Source organism: Sarcophilus harrisii, chromosome 1 (genome assembly GCF_902635505.1).
Source record: "Sarcophilus harrisii chromosome 1, mSarHar1.11, whole genome shotgun sequence".
NCBI classification, from domain to species: Eukaryota; Metazoa; Chordata; class Mammalia; order Dasyuromorphia; family Dasyuridae; genus Sarcophilus; species Sarcophilus harrisii.
This window is the reverse complement of record NC_045426.1, coordinates 699,122,281-699,138,623: the sequence shown is the minus strand read 5'-3', so window position 1 is coordinate 699,138,623 and position 16,343 is coordinate 699,122,281. Positions and strand designations below refer to the sequence as shown.

The following is a 16,343-nucleotide window of genomic DNA, read 5'->3' as shown; positions in this document are numbered from 1 at the left end:
CTTTCCAGAATGGTTGGGTTAATCCACTACCAGGGTATTAATGTTACTGCCCTTAGACAATCCTCCAAACATTGACTATTCCAATATTGAGTCATTTTTTGCCAATTTGTTAACTCAGACATCAGGATTTTTATTTGTATCTCTTATCACTGATATATTGATTTGTTTTATTTTTTTCTCTTTTTTGTTTTTCTTTTCAATTTTTTTGTTATAAGGGATAGAAGCCTGGGAGGAGGAGGAGAAGGGAGATCTAGAGGGAAATAGAGGTAATGGAAAAACAAAAAATATCAATAACATTTTTTAAGTTCATGAAATGCTATCCTCATTGTAACCCTGTGATGTCAGTATTATTTTCCTCTATTTTACAGATTAAGAAGGTAAAGTTCATGTTATGGGCCAGGATTCTGTACTTAAAACAAGGATTCTTACAAGGTGCTAATTCAGGGGAATTGAAGAGACAATGGTTATCTAGTTTAGCATGGTGATTAATAGTTCTCTAGTTCAGTATGATTGAATTAATCTTACAACAAATAATGGTTTCCTAGTGATATAATGATTGGTTTATACTCAGTATAAAGCATATAAAACTGTGACAAATTCATCCAGAGTCAGAGGCAGAGACAGACTCAGAAGTGCCAGACACAGACTCAGAAGGGACCCAGAGACATATTCATTCCATCGCCTCCCTTTGTGTTTGGTCCGAACTGACTCTTGTAGGGATTTATTTATCTGTTGTATAGATGGGCTTATGATTTTTATGGTTAAGAAAGAAAAGAAAAGAAAAGAAAAGAAAAGAAAAGAAAAGAAAAGAAAAGAAAAGAGAAGAGAAGAGAAGAGAAGAGAAGAGAAGAGAAGAGAAGAGAAGAGAAGAGAAGAAAAGAAAAGAAAAGAAAAGAAAAGAAAAGAAAGAAGGAAGGAAGGAAGGAAAGGTTCAGAAAAGTTAAATTCCTTTCTGAAGATTGCACAGAGCTAGCTCTTGCTCTGAAATGTTAATTTTCTCTCTATTTTGTCTTCATTGTTTTTTGGTCCAAATCTGTAATTGCATGGATACAAATAAATAAATAATCTCCTTTTACTAAGGCAGATAGGCAATTCATCTGTAGTTTATATGAATAATAATTTATGTAGTGATTTAAGATTTTCAGTGTTTTGCATATTTGCCCCCCCAAACAACCCAATGAGATAGACATTAGTGTCCCCATTTTATAGATGAGATGACTGAGGCTGAAAGCGGCCAAGCCTCTTGCCCACAGTCGTACAGCTTTTATATGTAAGAGATGAAAGTCTAAGGCCAATTATCTATCTACCATGCTACCTTGAGAGATGACAAAAATGAAGAAACAAAGAAATAAAAGGAAGACTCATTTGAAGAAAAGAGAAGAATCAAAATCAAAATCAAGATGCTAACTTTATATCTTTTCTTTAAAAATCATATTAACAGCAACAAAAATTGGGAAAATACATGGAATGAAAGGATTGGAAAAGGACACAGAAGCAAAAAGAACATATTTGTTCAAGTTTTGGTTTTTATCAAAATTAGCATGCACTTTAAAATCAATGAATTTAAACCTTAATGTATCATCTCAATTTTTGGATATTTGAGTGTTTGTCGAAGGTTAATAAATCTCTAATTTTAAAAATGACTCTCTTCCCACACCAAAAAAAAAAAAAATCCCTCAAAAAAGTCTGTTCTGAGGTGCCTGGGCCCCTAGGTTTCACTTCTCTAGATCTCTCTAAATCCCTCTAGAGGGAGGACCCTCTAATTCTCCTCTATTTCTGTCCTCAGAGGTCACTCATGACTCCCCTCCTTCCCATATTGGCTGTGTTGACTCTGCGGTTGCCAGGTAAGGCTCTTAGATGATAGGAAAAGGATAAAGTCCATTTCTGTGCTCCAGGTCAGGCAAACACCTTTATCTCATCTCCACCCCAAAGCCAGCTGTCCTCAGTCCCAGTCCCTGCCTGGGACCAAGAAACCTTTTGTATAATATAGTCCCTCCTCTCCCCCTACTTTGGCCTTTCCCATAGGTACGAAAGAAGAATCCAGTCTTTTAGCTTGTAGACTATGGATCCTTTCCTCTTTGGACATACCATGCTAAGGTCTCAGGTCAAAGAACTAGCTTTTTTCCCTATCCCACAATCCTCCCTGGCTCAGAATGAAAGGGGCTTTGTTCCAGGACACTGAGAGCTGGGAGAAAGGGAGGTGTCACCCTTCCTTCCTTCAAGGACTGCTACAGCTTTACCTTGAGATTCCCCCTTACAATAGACTCTTTGTGGGATGGACTACACCCTCTTTATACACAATATACCCTTGTTTTGATTATCCCCTAAACCAGAGGTGCCAACTCATAACCCCCAGGTGCAAGCTGCCTGCAAAACTCCAGAGGGAAACCCGTACCAGATTTAAAGGTAATTGAGAAATTAAAATTATTTAAAAGGCAATACAACATTAAAAACATTGATTTATGGTTTTTTAATCAACATGGGACCAAAGAGATCACTTTTATGAGTGTGACAACCACCTGCTCCTCCCAAAAAATGCTCTTTTCCTAAGTTAAAAAAGGCTCACTAATGGCTATCCTCTATCCATCTGACTTTCTCTTTTTCTCTATCATAGCATTAAGGTTAAAGTCCCTCAACTAGCTGTAACCTTAGAACAAATCACCTAACCACTCAGTCTCAATTTCCTCATCTATAAAACATGATAGCTATAAAACTACTCCACAGACTTATTATGAGGCTCAAAAGTGATTGTATATATAAAGCACTTTGAAAATATACAACTTAACTGTTATTGTTATTATTAATCACTAATTACTAATTACAAATAGAATGAGGATCAAATGTAATTGTATATATAAAGCACTTTGAAAACAGAAGTTAACTCATTGTTATTGTTACCTAGTCAAATGAAGATCAAATGCAATTGTATATATAAAGAGCTTTGAAAACATAGAAATTAACTATAATTGTTTTTATCTAGTCAAATGAAGATCAAATGCAATTGTATATATAAAGTGCTTTGAAAACATACAAGTTAACTATTATCATTGTTACTTGGTCAAATGAGAATCATATGCAATCGTATATATAAAGCGCTTTGAAAACATACAAGTTAACTATAATTGTTGTTTTTACCTAGTCAAACACCTTTATTGTACAGGTGGATACCTCATATTCACTACCTTGTCCCCTCTGACACTGCCTCTCATGCCTTGATTACTGCAATTACCTGCTGATGGGACTACCTCAAAGAAGTCTCTCATTATCCAGGGCCATCTCATCATGATCTATATCTGGCCACAGGATCTAGATGTCTCTGAAGGGGAAAGTGAGGCAGGTGACTTTGCCCAGTCCTCCCAACCTGAAATCCAACTCACTTACAGGTCATGGTATCACCTTCCTGATGTCAAGGTCCTCTTCGAGAACAAAGGACAAATAACAACCACCATTCCCCCCATTCACTTGCCAAATTAATCTTCCTAAGAGCAGGTCTAACTATGTCACTTTCCCACTCAATAAACTCCATTGGCTCCGTGATGAAACACAAAGTCCTTTGTTTGGTTTTTAAAGCTCTTCACCCTGGCTCCTTCCTACCTAACTTTCTGGTCTTCTTATACCTACATTACCTCCACATATCTAATAACACTAACCTCCTAATTGTTTTTTGCATATGACTCTCCATCTTCCAATTACAAGCTTTTCATTGACTGCCATACTTGGAACTCTTCCACTTTCACTATGCTTTCTGCCTTTCCTGGCTTCATTTAGTTAAGGTCCCATCTTCTACAAAAAGTCTTTCCCAGAGCCTCCTTGTCAAGACAAAGTTAGGAACTATATGAACACAATTACAAAACATTTTCCACACAAATAAAGTCAGATCTAAATAATTGGAAGACTATCAAGTGTTCATAGGGAGACTGAGCTAATATAATAAAAATGACAGTTCTACCTAAATTAATCTACTTATTCAGTGTCATATTAATCAAACTGCCAAGAAATTACTTTACAGAACTGGGAAAAATTAATAACAAAGTTCATCTGGAAGAACAAAAGGTCAAGAATTTTAAGGGAATTGTTGAAAAGTGCAAATGAAGGTGACCTAGTTGTACCAGACCTAAAACTATATTAAAAAGAAGTGGTCATCAAAACCATTTGGTACTGGCTAAGTGGATCAGTGGAATAAATTAGGTTCACAAGACATAAATCAATGACTATAATAATCTAGTGTTTGATAAACTCAAAAACTCCAGCTTCTAGAATAAGAACTCACTATCTGACAAAAATTGCTGGGGAAATCGGAAAATAGTTTGGCAGAAACTAGGCATTGATCAACACCTAATGTCCTATGCCAAAATGAAATTGAAATGTGTTCATGATTTAGACATAAATGGTGATACTATAAGCAAATTAGGAGACCAAGAGATAGTCTATCTCTCAAATCTGTGGAGAAGAAAGAAATTTATGGCCAAATAAGAACTAAAGAACATTATAAAATATAAAATAGTTAAGTTGAATATATTAAATTAAAAAGGTTTTATGCAAACAAAAGGTCAAAGATCAATACACAACTCTCGTCACAGCCTTCTTGTCCAAACCATAAGCAATAATAGTAGCCATTAGCTCACTGATGATTGAGTACATTAAGACCAGAGGAATCCAACACCTTTGGTGGCCTATCATTCAGAATAATATTCTATAACATTTGAAAGCCATAGCTTTTTCAAGACCAACAGATGGGCATTCACTCAGTTTCCAGTTCCTTGCCACCACAACAAGAGCTGCAAAAAATATTTTTGCACTTGTGGGTGCCTTTTCCTTTTTAATGATCTCTTTAGAATATAGGCCCAGTAGAGGCATTGCTGGATCAAAGGGGGGGTTGAACAGCTAACCTTGGAGGTAGCTTCTCCATCCTTAAAGATGGCATCTGAATCAAGTCCATAGGTGAGGGCACTTATTTGGATAAGCAGGACTTTGACAACTAGAGGGGCAACTATGTCATTTCTAAGTACAAGTGAAAGCATAAGACATCAGTGAGAAGAGGAGAGCTGTCCACCACTTCCAGACATGTACCCTCTCTTCCAGTATCCAGATCAGTATTAAGATTGACTCCTTTTGTCATGGTATTGACTTCTATAATTCTATCGCTCATCCCCTCTTTAAAGAAATTAATGACAAACAATCCCATGGTACAATGAATACCATGGAAAAGGCACTATGGGATGTAAAGTTACAATCCCATGGCACAATGAATACCATGGAAAAGGCACTATGGAATGTAAAGTTACATATCTATGACATCGTCTTAGTGCATGGTCCCACTCATATCCCCAAAACCCTGAACCCCTAAAGACTTCTTCAAGGGCAAAGCCTGATGAGGTTGTTATTTATGGTGCAGCTTTTCCGGCTGCCATCTTGTCTGGAAATAAGGCAGAGAAGTTCAGGACTTGCTCTGTTGGTATCATCCCTTTTCCTCTGGGTATTGAAACTCTTGGCAGAATTATGACCGTTCTCATTCAATGCAATACTATCATTTCCCTCTCCACTTCCTGTGCAGACACTGACATTCACCACTTATTCAGATCTGCCGCAATGGAGTGCTTTCTTAGGTTTATGAAGGTGAGACCAATAAGCTCCTTGTCAATTTAGCTCATAGGAAATCTCCCTCCTCCATGAGGTGCTCCTTGAATTGAAATGACTTTGACATTGAGGCAAAAGATATCCTCAATGTATCTGCTAGAGATAAAGGCACGGCAGGAAAGTAAGATTCCCATCCCAAGTACAAAGGACCCTCCAACAAAAAATACAGGGAGCTCCCTGAGGTTAAGATTAGGGTTTTTTGCCTTCTTTGGGTCCTGAGTGATTACCCCAGTACCTATTATAAATGACTCTTGTCTAATATTGAACACACAGTCCAAGAAGCTGAGACTGAAGATTGAGTAGCAGAGAGACACAATGTTTTCCAAGAACTCACTAATACCAAAAGAATTCAACTGAACACTATGGTGGAAGATGAGAAACTCCAAGGCAAAACTAGTGATGAAGACCACAAGGATGTTGACAAAGGCTGGCTACAAACCAGATGGCTGAGGAGGAAGAATCTGAACATCATCAGAAAGAATCAAAGAAAAGGTGCCACCACATCATTATCAAACTGCAATGATAGTTTTAAAATTATGTCTAGAGATGAACCAAATCAGTTCCAATTGTTCAATAATGGAGAGAACCAGCTACACCCAGCAAAAGAACTCTGTGAATTGCCACATAGCATTTCCACTCCCTCTATTTTTGTCTGCTTGCATTTTTTATTTCCTTCTCAGGTTAATTTTACCTTATTTCTTGTGCAGCAAAATAACTGTATGGATATCTATACATATATTGTATTTAACATATATTTTAACATATTTAACATGTATTGGTCTACCTGCCATCTGGGGGAAAGATGAGGGGAAGGAGGGGAAAAGTTGGAACAAAAGGTTTGGCAGTTGTCAATGCTGAAAAATTACCCATGTATATATGTTGTAAATAAAAAGCTATAATAAAAAAATACTTAACTTTCTGTTTTCAAAAAAACACAAAATAGGTGCTTAATAAATTACATAAATATAAAATATAATCTAAATAAATAAAATATAAAAAATAAAAAATAATTATGTCTAAAATGTGCTGTAAATTAATGGTCTTTGGAGTGTGCGTAGGAAAAAGGTGAACAATATAGCATTTTTCCAAGACTGTAACAAAGGGGGAATTTGTCTTGTCTTTGAGAATAAAAATCTTTTTAAAATCGGTATCAAAAGAAAAACAGATTATTGCCAAGTGCTATATTCAGTCCTAACAAACTTTGTTTTAAGGTATCTCCCAGCCCCATCATTCCCTTTTCTAAGACCCCTCTCAGATCCAACATTCCCTGTAGTAGCATCCCTCTCAGTTCTGATATTCCCTGTTCTGATATTCCTCCCAAGTCTGACATTTCCTGTTATCAGGACTCTCTCAGCTCAGACATTCTATGAATCAACAAAATCTATGAAATGGAGTCATAATGAATATTGAGAACTCCTCAAGAACTGGGAGGCAAAAAAGGAAGTTCCCATGGATTGTGGAATAATCATTAAACAAGTTGTGGTACATGAAGTTTCATATCTAGCCATATCTAGGCTATCTTCTAGGGGCATATTTGACACTCTTCTCTCCCCTTATGACTTCCTAAAACAAAACTCCCCTCCTTGATCACTCTTCCTCAGATATGTTGTCTTCCTACATTAGAATATAAACAATGTGAAGACAAATATTATCTCTTTTTGAATTTTTGTACGCCCAAAGCTTAACATAGTACCTAGCATAGAGGAAACTCTCACTACATCTTTTTCATTTATTCATCCATGTAATATTACTGTACTATAAAAATGACAAATATGAACAATTCAGAAGAGTGTGTAAAGGCTTTTGTGAATTTATGCAAATTTAAGTAAGAAGAGCTAAGAAAACAAAATAGACAATGAATAAAACAGAATAAATGGAAAGAAATTCTCTCCTCCCCCCCCCAAAAAAAATCACACATACAACAATCCTCAGTACTATGTAATGATGACAGTGACAAAGTTTGACCTTACAGAAGAGTTCTGAAAATGTGCTTTTCTCACATCCTTGCAGAAGGGGAGAGACAATCAGTGTGGAATTTGTCACATAATGTTAGATACAGTCAAGAGGATGCTGGTAAATGTTTAACATTCTGCTGAAGATACGCTTTTAAATTTAATCTGAAATATTAACACTTTCTTCATCACTTTATTAAAGATCAAGCAAACCACAAATCAAACCCTGATTTGTGGGATTTTTGCTGGTTTCCAAAGTCTCAGTGTTCACACTGAAAATTTAATAGTTCACTCTCCAAAATGGTTCAAGCTAACCTCAAAATATACTTGGATACAGGTAGTGTATCATTTGATTTTACTGACTCCTTTTACTATTTCTTTTTACAGAGATTAACTTGTTGGGTGGGGAAAGATAAATAAATAAAAGTTATACAAAAACAATATATAGTATCCAGACAAATTTCAAAAATGAATATTGAGTTGCCAAGAAGGAGACATTAATGTTACATGAAAAAAAAAAAAAATGATGGCTAACCTAAGATGCACTGAAAAGGAATGATGGGAGCTCACTGCCTAATACCGACATCAGCCTGTTACCACCTACTGATTACAAACCACAGACCTTAACTGAGAATGAACTAGAAGGCTGCCTCCCTTTCCCCTCTCACTTCAACCATAGCATGGGTTCCATAAACACCCATGGCCCAACAGAGAGAGCACAACCTATTGTCCAATGAAGGGAAAGGAAAGACCAGGCCAGGGTAGCCCTCCATGGCCCAGCAGGCTGAAAAGCCTAACTTTGGACTGGCAGTAGGGTATGGTAGCAAGTACTGACTCCTCAATCTAAGGAGCTGGGTCCAAATCCCACCTCCTGTATTTATCAGCTGTGTGAGTTGGGGGAAGTCATTTAACTCCCCTGAGATGTGGTTTCCACATTTGGGAAAGAAGTGCTTGAACTAGAGGGCCTCTGACTTCCATGTCCATGCTTGTATTTCTACTGGCTAACTCCCATACTTGAAAAGAACTCCTTCCCCACTGCTTTGGGGGAGCCTTTATTTCTTTTAAGGGCTTTCCTATGTGTGGCGCCTTCTCATCTGTCAGCACTTTCCCTGTGCAACCCCTTACCCCCAGAATCACCCCAGAATCATATGTGTACACATTGTATCCCCATAAGGCATAACCTCCCCCTAGAACTACCTTGTAGCTATTTGTGTATATCCATATGTGTACACAAAATCACCTTGTAGCTATTTGTGTATACCCATATATGTACACATTGTATCCCCATAAGGCATAACCTCCCCCACCCTCTCAACTACCTTGTAGCTATTTGTGTATACCCATATGTGTACACATTGTATCCCCATAAGGCATAACCTCCCTCCAGTACTCCCTTGTAGCTATTTGTGTATATCCATATATGTACACAAAATCACCTTGTAGCTATTTGTGTATACCCATATATGTACACATTGTATCCCCATAAGGCATAACCTCCCCCATCCTCTCAACTACCTTGTAGCTATTTGGTCTATACCCATATTTGTACACATTGTATCCCCAATAAGGCAGAAACTCCTTTCCCCCAGAACTACCTTGTAACTATTTGGTTTACACCTATATGTGTATACCGTGTGTCCCAATAGGGCAGGGAGGATTTCACTTTTATGTCTATTGCCCTAGTATTTAACACAGTGCTTAGCCCATAGTAGGTGCCGAAAATAATCTATATAAAGTGCCTTGCAAACTTTGAAACACTATGTAAATGTTAATGATTATTATCACTAAAAAATAATTAATAATTGACTGATTCCAGCTCTAGACCTCCTATTCTATGATTCTTGCTAAGGAAGAAAGGATCTTAAGAGAAGCTGGAGGAGAGTTTCAGGGAATATCTAACTCTCTAAAAACAAGAGATTTTAGATTCAGGTCTCAATTTAGCTGCTCCGAAGTCCGCCTGCTGACCCCCTCTCTACCTTCGTCTGTACGGCCAGTCGAGATCTTGCTTCTTGGTGAACACAGGTATGTGCTAGGTTTGGAGCTGTTTGGAAGAGGGGGAAGGGCACAAGAAATGCTAGCAAGCTTGGCTTCTCATTGGGACACCTCTTAAACCAGTTTTGTCTACTCTAATCCCACCAGGGCAGCAAGGTGGATAGAGTTCGACAAAACAAAATTCAAATCCTGCCTTAGAAACTTCCTAGCTATGTAATCCTGGGCAAGTCACTTGATTTCTTTCTGTCTCAGTTTCCTCATCTGTAAAGTGAGGAAAATAATAACACCTTCAGTTCTTGTGAGAACCAAATGAGATAGGGGGAGGAAGGGAATAAGCACTTGCTATATGTCACTCACTGTGCCAAGCTCTTTTTATAAATATTATCTTATTTGATCTTCAGAACAACCCTCTGAGGTAGCTGCTATTGCTTTCCTTATTTTACAACTGGGGAAACTGAGGCAAACAGCGTTCTTTGGGGTTTTGTGTGTGGGGTTTTTTTTTTTTTTTGCACTCTCTCCACCAGGCCATGAGCTGGCTCAATATTTTTAAGTCACCTTATGTTTTTAAAAAGAAATATATAACTGCTAGTTATACATAAAACCTATAATGTTGGGCCTGGGGAAAACCAAGAAACTCAGTCCCCTCCTTTTACAGATAAGGAAAAGGAGATCCAACTAAGGTCACTTGTTTAAAGTCAGACTATGAATTAACATTAGCAGTGAGACAAGAGTCCAATTCTGATGCTACCTAAAGATCTTGTATCCCCATTGTCTAGCATACCACATGGTACACAGTAGGAGCTTAATAAATAACATGAGTGATTTGAGCAGAAGATGGATGACCTTTTGTCTGGAATGATTCTTATATTCAGGTAGGGTTCAAACAAACCAAGTTGATGTGATTTCATTCAATCCAATAAGCATTTATTAAGCACCTACTAACATGTGCCATAATGATGAAATCCCACGTCCAGACCATATGTCGGGTAGTGGAGATATGAAAATATCACAGTCTCTACTCCCAAGGAGCTTATACTCCAAGAGAACCGCTACTATCATATCTTCAGAAGACTGATGATGACCCAGACTACCCACCTCCAGTGGAATCAATCTGCATGTTTTTTTTAAATGAGGCAAGTATAAAGGATAAACCCATTTTATTTGACTGTGAAGATTTGTTATAAAAACTTGGGTTTTCTTTTCTATGAGGGGAAGAGGGAAAAATAAATGTTTATTAATTTAAAAAGAAAAGAAAATTCACCACTATTGTGCTAAAATCTAGGGTTTTGATATGAAAAAAAAAATGAATCCATCTTCAAAAGAGTTGGGGCTCCCTGAATTAAGTGAGTTCTTGCAAGTTTGAGAGTCTCTCATTCCAGGCAACGACTCCTAAAGAGAGAAAGCCTGGCTCCCCACTTTAGCAGCCAGTCTCAGGCCTGGACTGTGCCCTGAACGCCATATCCCCTTGACTCTGGCATCCTCCCTAACAGATTCCAAATGATCTTCCCAATAGAGGGACCCCCCATGAACTAATGACTTGGACCACACTCAAGTCAAGAACAGCCACCTGGCCCTCAGGGAGCTCAGACAATCCCTATATATGGGGCCTGGATCGTCTTGGCCTTGGATCGTCCTGGTCCTGGCCCTTGGCCTCTGCCCTCCACCTAAGGCTGCCCTTCCTTCTCCTCCCCCCCACCTCCCCCTTCCCTCAGGATGGAGGCCCCCCCTTTTTTGAAGGGCGTTTTTCACCTCCCTTTTGTTACCTGAACAATAAGTAACCCGGGTAGTTAGTTATAAACTCCAGCAGGAACAAGAGTCTGGTTGATAATTTATAGCAACATCTCAAATTTAAATGGAAAGCAAATAACAACCTGTTAGCATTAAAGAAAGCCCAATCCCCGAGCCTGGCTGCCACACTTGGGCCTCAACGGGGCTCCTCAGCTCCTTCTTCTCCTTTCTCTGGGCCTTACTCTCACCTCCTCTTGCTTTCCTCCTTTCGGCCTTCTTTCCCCTTCCTCTTCTCATCCCCTTTTTCCTTTCCCTTTACTTCCAGCACCTACGTCTGCCCTCCTCCTTTCTTTCCCTCTTTCTCCCTCTCAGGTCTCAGGTCCCCTTGATCCATTCCAGGATGGCCCAGTAGTTGGACTTCAACTTGTGATATTCTCAGATGACTCCCCTCCCCATGGGGCGCTTCACTGAAACCCCCCAGCAGCCTGCTGACTGGCGGAGGCCCCACCCAGGTAAGAATGGCCCCTGGTGAGGGAGGGAGGAATGGTGCCTTCCTTGGGGCCTCAATACCCATCCCAGGCTCCCTAGCAGGGTTGGCCTAGCCTCAACCAGGAGCTCCACTCCCCACTCTTCCCCCCCTCCCTTTCCACCCTCTCTCTCTGGACCTGGACGTTGTGCCTTTCTGCCCCTCCCCCCTGCTCGGTAGAATCTACCCTTTGCCCCACAGCTTCCCTGCCAAGTCAGGGGGCCCCTTTCAGGCATGGAGAGTCAGAACTGGGAGGCCACCGAGAGATACCTAGTCCAACCCTTGGATTTTATGGAGTTGGGGGAAAAAACAATAACCGATGCCCTGAGTGGAGCAGAAATTTGCCTAAAGCCCCATAGAAAGCAAATGGTAGAGTCAAAATTAGAAGTCTGATTCTGTCCGCAGGTGCTTCCTCCCATGCTCTTCCCTCCACGCCAAATTATCTTCAGGTTCCCCGTCCCAAGCCCCCTCAGAGGCCCAGAAATCCCTCTCTTAGATTCCTAAAGTTGGTCCTTTGGGTACTTGGGTGAAAGGTCTGCTCCCCCCGCCCCGGTGTGTGTGTGTGTGTGTGTGTGTGTGTGTGTGTGTGTACAGAGAGAGAGAAAGACTCCACACACACAACAAATATTTCTCTGACCCTGACCCAGATGGACGGCCGATTCCCTACCTATCCACCTTTCATCCAAAAACAGTCTTAAATGGAGGGTCCTTGTACAGAACCTAGTCTCCAGCTATAAGTCTCTCCCCCAACTCCACCCATCTCCCCCCTACCCCCAGATTCAGGACCTTGGACAGAAGGGAGGGTCTTTACTCAGGTCAACATTTCAACCCCAATTCCCATTGGAACCAATTTAGGGAGAATATCTAAAAGTTTCATCTGGGAGAAAGCTGATTTCCCAAGTCCTTGGACTCCATGCTCCTCAAATAGGAAAAGCTAGAATGCTAATAGAAGGCTTCTGGAGCCCCCAGTGCCCCCTCTATAATCACCCCCTCTTTCCTTCCCTCTGGGAAATCTGCCCAAGGCCTTTGGAGCCAGGTGTCTGGCCATGTCTTCCCCAGGACACAATTATCAGAAGTTAATGATCACATGGCTTATCAGGAACTTTTCAGTTTATAAATTTATAAAAAGAGAGAGAGAGAGAGAGAGAGAGAGAGAGAGAGAAAGAAATAATAAAGCCCCTTAGATAATTAGTAACCAGGCAAACCTGGCTGGGGAGGGGGGAGCAGCCCAGCCCCAGGTCCCACACACTTCCAGGGATGGGGAGCCAGAGAGATGGGATGTAGCAGATGAAGGAAGCTGATCAGGTAGGGATGGCAAGGAAGAAGAGGGAAAGTCGCCATTGCTTGGGGGAAGGGGTACTATAAGGGGAGAGGAAGTAGGGAGGAGGAATCAGCTTTGACCCTAGGAATCCATCTGCCCTGAGGTAAGAATGAACCTTTCCTTGACTGATGGGGTACTTGACCTCCTTTCCAAGTCTGCCTATTCCTAAACTCAGAAGAGTTTCCCAGTTCCCATCACCACCACTACCCCCCTTCTGCACCCAGGCTTCCCTCTCTATACTCAGATGTTCACTCAACTGGGGAGCATGGGGATTCAAGGTGGGGGATGCCCCCAAGGAATTTTGGGGGGGGGGATTTCAGGATAAGATGGTTCCAGTGCTTAGAAATACCCACTTCACTCACTCACACACACACACACACACACACACACACACACACACACACACACTTTCCAAGTTCTCTCAGGGAAGACTCTGAGTGAGATTTCCCAGTTCCACTTGCCCCTTCTCCCTCTAAGTTTCAAGCCAAGCTTGGGTTCTAAGGCCGTACCCTCCAGCTCCTCCAAAGTCCCCCCCCCCCCACCAAGCTGATGAAGACCATATACAGCAATTCTAAGTCAGAGCAGATCCCGTCCCACTGCTGGGGAGAGAACAGGCAGTGAACAGGGACAACAGTAAGGCAGGACAAGCAGGGTGGAGGAAGTGGACCCCAGGACTATGCCAGAAGGGGGAAAGGTGCCTTACTGTAAGAGCGTCTCCACCACAGCCTTCTGGTGGGCTGCCTCCTCTGGGCTGAGGTTCTCCAGCTCCTTCAGGATAGGGGGCGTGAAATCCTCCCCCTCATCGTCCGTGTCATCCTCAGACCCCCGTGGTTCTCCCAGCCCATTGGGGAGCTCGGCCAGCTCGCTGCCACAGGGCTCCCTCTTGTCCACAGAGCTCTCTCCCGTCAGGTCATAGGGTCCTGTCTCACTCAAGGCCCGGATCAGGGTTTCCTTGGTCAGTCCTGATTCCAATAGAGCAGCCAAGAGCTCTGTCTGTAACTGGCTTAGCTGGGAGACCATGGCTCCAGAATGGAGGCCAGTGGGCCACGCTACCTCCACCTGCCCAGATCCTCAGGCTTCCTCAAAGCATGGCCGGCCAACCTGTCCTCCAGAGAACAGAAACGAGCTGCCCTTCCTCCCTTCCAATTCCCCCCAAAATCTCACTTACCAAGCCCTATGGCCCCCCCACCCACACCCCTGTCCTAGCCCGCCGGTGATTCAGGGCCCCTTGGCTCTCTGTTTACATTGGAGCTAGGGAAATTCTCCAAGGTTCATATTTATCCCTGTGCTTAGCAAGGTACTGAACTTTGGACTTCAGCCCTAAAGCAGCGCGCAAAGTGCACCAGGCTAGGAGAGGGGAACAAGGGATGCGGCAGGATGGGAGTGGGTGGATGAGGTGGGAGGGTAAGGGTGGGAGGACAGAAACTGGGAGCTGGGGCGGGAGAGGGGAGGAGGTTGGACTAGGGGCTTTAGAAAACCCTGGGGGGGGAGAGTGCTCCTGGGAAGAGAGGCAATGCAGGGTCTAAAGACCCCCTAAATTCAAATCCAAAGAAATATCCAATTGTATCTCTGTGGGATTCTGGATAAGCCACTTAACGTCTGTAAGACTCAGTTTCCTCATCTGTGAAATGGAGAAGGGGAAGGCAGGAATTAATCTAGATAGCCTCTGGGATCCCTTCCCTGGCTAAACTATGATCCTTCTCTGGGTCTCAGTTTCCTCCTTTGAAAAGGGAGAGATCCCTGAGGTCTCTAAATTCTATGGACTTAGCAGAGAAAAGTGGCTGGATTTAGACCTCGGGATATAAATTCATAGAAGGCAGAGATTGCGTCTTCTGCTCAGCTTGGGGCAGGAAGCGAGTAACTGTGCCCTCTTTGGAAAAGAACCCAGAGTGGGCAGCAGAGAGGCCGTACCAGGCTTCCCACCCAAGCTTCTCTTCCTGCCAAAGAAAGACATTCTCCACCCCGGTAGCCTCCAGAGCTAAACCCTCACTGTCCCCCTTTCCCCACTATGCCAGCCGAGGGATTTTCAGCAATGGAGGACAGTTCCAGAAGGTGACTGAGAGGAGCGAGGGAAAGAAATAGGAGTGGCCTGAAACCAGAGGAGAGGGCCTCAATTCAAATGTGGAACCACTTCCTACCTGTACTCCCCCGCCCATGACCTTGGAAAAAACATCCCTCCTCTCTGGAACTCAGTTTCCTGATCTGTAAAAAATGAAGCAGTTGAGATATGTGATGTTTAAGATATTTCCTAGAGCCTACAAATTTTTATTTAATGCCTCAAACCAAGAGAATTTTCTCCTTGTGGTTTTTTAAGTTCTTTCTCTCTTTCCCTCTGCCTTTCTCTTTCTTCCCTTCTCTTTTCTTCTATCTTTGTCTTTCTGTGTCTCCCTTGTCTTTGTTTGTCTCTCTCTGTGTGTTTGTCTCTCTGTCTCTTTCTCTCCCTCTGCCTTTCTCTTTCTTCCCTTTTCTTTTTTCTGTTTCTTTCTCTTCTGTCTCTCAGTTTTTCTCTTTCTCTCTGCCTTTCTCTTTCTTCCCTTCCCTTCTCTCTCTCTCATCTATCTCTGTCTCTATGTCTGTTTCTGTCTGTCTCTTTCTCTGTCTTTGTCTCTGACTGGCTCTCTATCTGTGTCTCTGTCTCTCTGTCTTTATCTCTATATTTATCTCTATCTGGCTCTCTCTCTCTCCCTCTGCCTTTCTCTTTCTTCCCTTCTCTTCTCTCTGTCTCTGTCTTTCTCTATCTGTTTCTATCTGTGTTTCTTTGTCTGTCTCTGTCTCTATCTCTGTCTGTCTCTCTGTGTTTCTCTGTCTTTCTCTGTCTTTGTCTCTTTCTCTGTCTCTCTGTCTCTGTCTCTCTCTCTCTCTCTCCTTCCCTCCTTCTCATTCTCTCTCTATCTCTCTCTCCTTTCCTCGCTCTCACACACATATGCCCAGGAGTTCATCAGTGTAAGGAACTCCTAGTATGAAATTTTCCTCCTCAGATACAAATCAGCAATTCAAATTAATTTATACTCTTGAGAGAGCTATCTAAGAACAAAAGAGATTAAGTGACTTGCCAGGGGTCTCACAATGTATCAGATTGGACAGGATTTGAACCTGGGTCCTTCCTGACTTTAAGGCTGGGCCTTTATCTGCTCTGCTGTACTCCTAGTCCCAAGAGTCAGAATTTGCAGTCTCTTTGGATGTTACA

At 41.8% G+C, this 16,343-nt stretch overlaps 1 protein-coding gene across 1 annotated transcript in view; it reads right to left on the bottom strand.

The window, feature by feature from the left end:
• HNF1A (HNF1 homeobox A) overlaps positions 1–14,540 on the bottom strand; it is a 31,505-nt gene extending 16,965 nt beyond the window's left edge. Inside the window, exon 1 of the mRNA XM_031948735.1 lies at positions 13,860–14,540. Coding sequence (XP_031804595.1) covers positions 13,860–14,176 — 317 coding nt within the window. The 5' untranslated portion in view covers positions 14,177–14,540. The remainder of the gene's footprint in view (positions 1–13,859) is intronic.
• Positions 14,541–16,343: the final 1,803 nt, after the last annotated feature.